Source organism: Mus caroli, chromosome 15 (assembly GCF_900094665.2).
Source record: "Mus caroli chromosome 15, CAROLI_EIJ_v1.1, whole genome shotgun sequence".
In the NCBI taxonomy this organism is placed as follows: Eukaryota; Metazoa; Chordata; class Mammalia; order Rodentia; family Muridae; genus Mus; species Mus caroli.
The window spans coordinates 95129667-95135966 of NC_034584.1; the positions used below are offsets into that span (position 1 = coordinate 95129667).

The 6300-nt window shown below is 52.4% G+C and overlaps 1 protein-coding gene across 1 annotated transcript in view; it reads right to left on the reverse strand.

Moving 5' to 3' along the window:
• Nucleotides 1-5517, reverse strand: part of LOC110310153 (keratin, type II cytoskeletal 80) — a 91718-nt gene extending 86201 nt beyond the window's left edge. Inside the window, exons 1-7 of the mRNA XM_029470044.1 lie at nt 5134-5517; nt 3285-3493; nt 2257-2317; nt 1357-1452; nt 722-886; nt 373-498; nt 4-96 (exon numbers count right to left, since the gene is read on the reverse strand). Coding sequence (XP_029325904.1) covers nt 4-96; nt 373-498; nt 722-886; nt 1357-1452; nt 2257-2317; nt 3285-3493; nt 5134-5517 — 1134 coding nt within the window. The remainder of the gene's footprint in view (nt 1-3; nt 97-372; nt 499-721; nt 887-1356; nt 1453-2256; nt 2318-3284; nt 3494-5133) is intronic.
• Between the last annotated feature and the right edge of the window lie 783 nt (nt 5518-6300).

The window sequence follows — 6300 nt, forward strand, 5'->3', positions numbered from 1 at the left end:
GGCACCCTCCAGCTCAGCCAGCTTGCAGCGGGCATCAGCAAGGGCAGCCTCTCCCTGCTGCTCAGACTGGGTCACAGCAGCCTCCAGCTTGGTGTTCTGGGAACACAAAAGAAGTGGAGATAGCCAAGGGTCCGTGGGTCTCACTGTCTGTCACCAGCATGCTATCCAGTCTTTCCCAANAGTTGGGAACATTCTAGAAGCAGCCTCTTGCCTTGTTCACATGGGTCAGCCTGAGTGAGCATGATCAGGAAACCCAGCTGTGCAAATAGGTGGGAGACTAAATGGTAAGCTCCAAGCAGGACACATACTGGCTGTGTGGCACTGAGCAGACATCCAGCCTCTCTGGTCCCAGAGTAGCTGAACCTTACATACCTGGCACTTGGCGTTCTCGATCTCAGCAGTCAGCCTCTGGATCATTCTGTTCAGCTCATTGATCTCCTCTCTGGTGCGGCGCAGGGTCTCTCCATGCCGGATAACTGTGGCCTTCATCTCCTCACACTAGGGGTGGGGGAAACAGAGATGCTCATGAGGCCCAGGATGTGACATTGACCCAGTGAGCACAATGGATGTGCAAGATGCACAGTGGTCAGGCTGGGCTGCCTCCTCAGCCCAGAGCTGTGTGCCATCTTCTTGTGATTCTTGGTGTGCAAGAAGCCCTTTCCAATAAATCCTGGAGTCCTTCCCACTGTCTCATCTAAGGACAGATGTCCTGACCTCTCACCTTGGTGCGGTACCAGGACTCAGCCTCGGCACGGCTGCGGCTGGCGATGTCATCATACTGAGCCTTGATCTCAGCCACGACACAGTCCATGTTCAGGTCCCGGCTGTTGTCCATCTTGACGACGACAGAGGTGTCTGAGATGTGGGCATGGAGGAGGCGTGTTTCCTGTGGGGGAAGAGAGAAGAAAAATCTTTTTAGTTCTCACCCCTCCTCATGGAAGCCTACCTTCTGTCCTGTCCTATCTGCTTCCTCTCTCCCCAGTGGTCTCAATCTGGTGGCCATGTCACCCTGTTACTCTCCACCCTGGAACCCTCCCTCAGTGTTCTTCATGCAAAGTTCCAGGCCCAAGAAGAGACACAGTCAACATATGAGACCTCAGCTTTGTGCTTCAGGTCTAAGTGTTTAGCCCTGTGAGTACTGTGGTCACAGTAACCAGGGGATCTAGCTTGTGTGGCGGAGTGGGGTGAGAGAGCAAGCTATGATTCTCCTGTTTGGGATACATAATCTGCCCTAGATCTCCCCAATATTCTATACCCCGTGTCCACTGGGGGAGCTTAGAGTCCAAAATGGTCACAAGTCCTTTCCAAAGTGTTCTGGGCTCCTCCTGGCTGCCTCACTGCCCTGAGTCCCCTCACCTCATCATACAGTCGCCTCAGGAAATCCATCTCCTGTGTCAGTGCTTCTGCGTTGGCCTCTAGGTCTGACTTCCGGAGGTAGGCACAGTCCACATCCTAAAGGGGGAAGACAAACCAAGAGTCTCACAGGGCAGTCACCAGATTGCCCATCTTCCCTCTCTAGTAAGTAGGCTCAGCAGTTTGTTCCTGAGAGACTTTCCATAGTTGGTTGTCTCAGGGCCAGGTACCACGGTGTGAGCAATCCCTTCTGTATCCTTGGTGAGGAGTTAGTGTGAGAAGGGAGGGGGGATCTGAGGATCCTAAGCACAACCTTGTTACCAATGGAATGGTTCTCCTAAATTCACAGCTGGCATCTTTGCCAAAACCTGGGGTCTAGTGTGGGAGTGTGAGATGGGTCATTTCTAACCAGGTCCTGCAGCTGTGTTCTGGATCTCATAGGAGAGCCAGGCCTATGTCAGAGCTGAGGGCCCAGGGCAGCCTAGCCTGATCCTTTGCATCTGGGCCTCAGGTGCTCACAGTAGTGTTCCCGGAAGTCCCCTCATCTGGGAGGTTAGCACATGAGGCTTTCTGAGTCATCTTTAGGAAGCAAGCAATGCCAGGCATTCTTCACCACCAGGTGTTTCCCACTGTGGCTGTCCAAGGTTGCCCAGGCAACTGGTGATCCCTTCTTCACTATTGTGTATCAGGTGCCTACTCTATGGGAGGCCCAGGACCAAGGGAGATTACAAGCCTAGGCAAACGAGCATGAAACACCTGATCTGAGTGAGGCTGGCAGTGGGCTCTATGGCCCAGGGCTATGCAGGGGTGGGGCTGGTGGCTCTGGGTAGCAGTGGCCTCCAGTGTCTAGTAAAGGTGTTGAACACCAACTCTGCCTGAAAGATGACCATTCTGGTTACTCACCTTCTTCAGGGCCACAAATTCATTCTCAGAAGTGGCTCGTAGTGCCACTTCCTCTTCATACCTGGGGACAGAGGACACAGGGCTCAGATTTAAGGGGGAAAACAGAGAAAGAATGAAGCCCCAGATAGACATATCCCAGGACCTGGATCTTTGGAGTCGATGTGACAGCTCCTTGTTGTGCTCCTGGATTCTCCTGGCTAATGTGGGTCAGGCAGGAGCCATGTACCTTTCAAAGGCACCTGTGTCTGGGCTGTGGTTCCCTGGGATCAACGAGGCCTGGCTCTGGAGCCTCCCACCCCCCTTTTCCCAGTCTCCATTTAGGGTGAAACTCAGTACCTAGAACATCACCAGGTGCTCAATGACCCTTTTGCAAATTAAAAATAAATAAATAAGTAAAAAAATTTGAGTATCTTAGAATCTCTGCAATCTTTATTTAAAATATATTTTTTAGATTTTATCTAATTTTCTTTATGTATATGGGTGTTTTGCCAGCATGTGTGTCTGTACACTGTATGCATGCAATGCCTATGGAGGCTAGAAGATGGTACCAGATCCCCTGGGGCTAGAGTTATAGACAGCTGTGAGCTACAAGGTGGGTGTTAGGATTTGAACCCTGGTCTTCTAGAAGAGCAGCGAGTGCTTTTAACCACTGAGCCATCTTAGTCCCTCCAAAATCATTAAATTTCCAGTCTAGAAGAAAACCTCCACAACAGTGGTTCTCAACCTCTGGGCCTTGACCCCTTTGGGGGCCCCACGCCAGATACCCTGCATGTCAGTTATTTGCGTTAGGATTCATAATAGTAGCAAAATTACAGTTATGAAGTAGCAACAAAGTAACCTTATGGTTGGGGGTCAGCACAACATAAGGAGCTGTAGTAAAGGGTCGCAGCGTTAGGAAGGCTGAGAACCACTGATCTAGAAGCATGTGAGGACCCCTGGGGAGCACCCCTTCAAAGTCCCATTTAAACCCGTTGTCTTTGACTTAATTTTACTTGTTTCTACAAGCCCTCCTCCCCAGTGGCCCTCACCTCTTCTTGTAGCCCTCCATGGACTCCTGCACATGGTTGAGCTCGGCTGCCAGCCTCCCGCTGTCTGCCTCCACACACTCAGCCTCCCGCCTCAGCGTCTCGATGTAGCCCTCGAACAGAGGCTCCAGGTTGCTCTCACAGCACTTGCGGTTCTGGTAGAACTGCCACTTGGTCTCCAGCAGCTTGTTCTGCTGCTCCAGGAAGCGCACCTGGGTTTGGAGAGGGAGAAAGTCTGTGGGAGGAGCCAACATACCCCTCCTTAGGTTGTAGGAAGAGCCAGACAGAGCTCATTGAGGAAGTGTGTAATGGATGGGCAAATGAATGTCTGTCCAGATGGGGTAAGAGGGAAACCGTGAGACATGTAGCTGTGCTGGGTAACTGAGTGACTTCCGGTAAGGCAGAGGAAAGCAGGGAAGGCTCCCTGGAGGAAGGAACACAGGGTAGTGAAGGAAAAGGAGAAAAGGGAGCCTTTCTCCATGAGCTTCCTCAGGGAGGGTTGTGACTTATATAATGTCCTTGGTGACCAGCTGAGAATGGACAAAGTAGAGAGGGAGTCCTGGGGTGCGTCAGAGACGCGAGGGTGAGCATTCTGGGGCTCTTGCCACTTAAGAGCTCTGGAGTCCCAAGTACTTGCTAGTCTCTCGAAATCATGTACTGGAGAAGATTTTAGAAAACAGGTCCATGGGGATGTCACCGTTTACTGTCAGTCAAGTAGACCGGACAGTGGATGTGGCCAAGGATCTGTGTTGACTGAAGAATGGCAGCCAGCCCGACTAGCCCTGGGCCTCTGGGTTTCCACTTCCTGAGACTGGACTGGAGCAGGGCTGCCTCTCACCTGCAGGCCTGGCCCCTGTGCTCCTTCTTCCAAGAGTACAGCTGAGGACTGGAGCGTTAGAACTTCCAAAATGGGGACTGGGGTCCTTAGTACCGCGTGCGCAGGATGGTTTGGGTGGTCTTAATTGCTAGGATCCTGGGGCTTTCTCAGCTCTACCTTCCCGATCAAGGGTGTGGTCGGCGCACACACTGGTGTGAAGCTGCTGAGGTTCAGAGAGAACGCCGCCCGCCATACCATATCACCCAGTGAGCCAGAGGAGGAATTAGGTGTTGGGCAAAGGCCACAGACTCTTGGGCCCAGGTTCCTTTCTGCTTGCCTGTGGCTACTTTCCTAGGGTGTAGTCTGGCTAGAGGGAACTGTGACTCTGGGCTTTGGGCCCTCTAACTCAGGGCCTGAGGAATGGACCACTCCGTGCCTGGGTCTGATCTGACTCTGTGGTGGGACGGCTCCATCACTGTCACTTTTTCAATTCCGGGCACGAAGGACTATGCCACAGGCATCAGTCTTTATGTGCTTCCGGTTTCAAGGCTAGCTGCAGCTCTCTGCCCTCTCTGGAGACGCCATGCTGCGATATCCAAACATACGTATGTGCGCATGCGCAGGAATTTGCACGCATGGCACACTGAAACAACGAATTCTCTGTGTTGGGAAAGCAGCCTCACTAGGTATGTGTCAAATGATTTCACAAAGCACAGCATTCTAGTTGAGACTGTCCCATGGGGCTGTGAATTTTCTTCGTTAAAAGTGGGAGAGAAAGACAGCTATAGTGTACTCATATACATAAAATAAATAAATCTTTTAAAAATTATTAAAAGTGGGAGAGAAGGCTGCATTAGAAGGGAGAGAAGTTAAGAGCAATGTCCTTTCTCAGTCTTAAGCACTGGAGCAGTCTTGAAGAGGTGTGACTTTTCTCATCATCTAAAGTTACCTAGAGCTCCCGTTCTGACGACCTGCTTGTGGATTGCTCCCAGCAGGTCCTCAGGTGCCAGAAAGGGGCTGGCCCAGGACACCCACCTTGTCGATGAAGGCCGCGAACCTGCTGTTGAGACACTTGATCTGCTCCTTCTCCTCATGCTTCACACACTGAGCATTGGGGTCAATCTCCAGGTTCAGGGGCGTGAGCAGGCTCTCATTGACAGAGACGGTGGTGATGCAGGGGGGGCTGGGCCCGCAGACGCCTCCAGATCGGTACCCGAAGCTGCGTCCACAGGAGCCGGAGCGGAAGGGCCCGCAGACGCTGCGGCTGCCGAAGCCCCCTGCGAGTCCGCGGTAGCAGGAGATGCCCCTGTAGGGAGCTGCAGAGATGCAGCAGCGGCCGGGCCGAGGGCCACAAGCCGAAGCGCAGCTGAAGGCGCGGACCCCACAGGAGGCACCGAGGCGAGAGGAGAAGCAAGACATGGTTTAGAGGCGATACAGAGTCAGGCTGGACCCCGAGGCTCGCTCTGAGCCTTATATCGTGCAGGAGGGAGCGCGCCCGCCGCCCAGGCGTTTATGAGCTTGCCTGTTGGAATCAAAGCAGCCCGGGCTACCTTGCCGCCCCCATAAAACGGCGTTCTTCTCCCGCCCGCCCTGGCTTTATGGTGCCACGAAGCGCCTGGTCAGCTCCGGGGTTGGGCACTGTGGGCATCGGGCGGGACCCTCGTGTCGCGCTATTGGGACTCACTGGGTCACTGTCTCCATCCCAGGCTGGCTCACATCCTACCTGGTTCTCCACCCTGAAGGCTAGGAAGCCCTGGCCTTGGAGGTGACCTTTGAATTCATGCTGTAGGGGGCGTGCTCGCACGATGACAAGACCTTTGAAGTTATGGGCAAATTCATGTCCAACTTTGGGTGGGTAAATAACCTTCCTGAGTCTTAGATGTCCTGTGGGGAGCAGGGATAAGGGAATAATAATAATAACAATAATAATAGTAATAACAGAAGAGCTGCTGATAATAGGATAATAGGATAATGGATCTGAAAGCCTCTTAGGCAGGACCTAGCACTTAAGAGCTCCAGAAATGTTTGCTTGTTTATCTATTTGTTCCACTATTGTTAACTTGTTATTCTTCCTGTGTCCCTTTAGGTAGAAACTTTCCCGTGTCTCTCTTCTCTTCTCTTCTCTTCTCTTCTCTTCTCTTCTCTTCTCTTCTCTTCTCTTCTCTTCTCTTCTCTTCTCTTCTCTTCTCTTCTCTTCTCTTC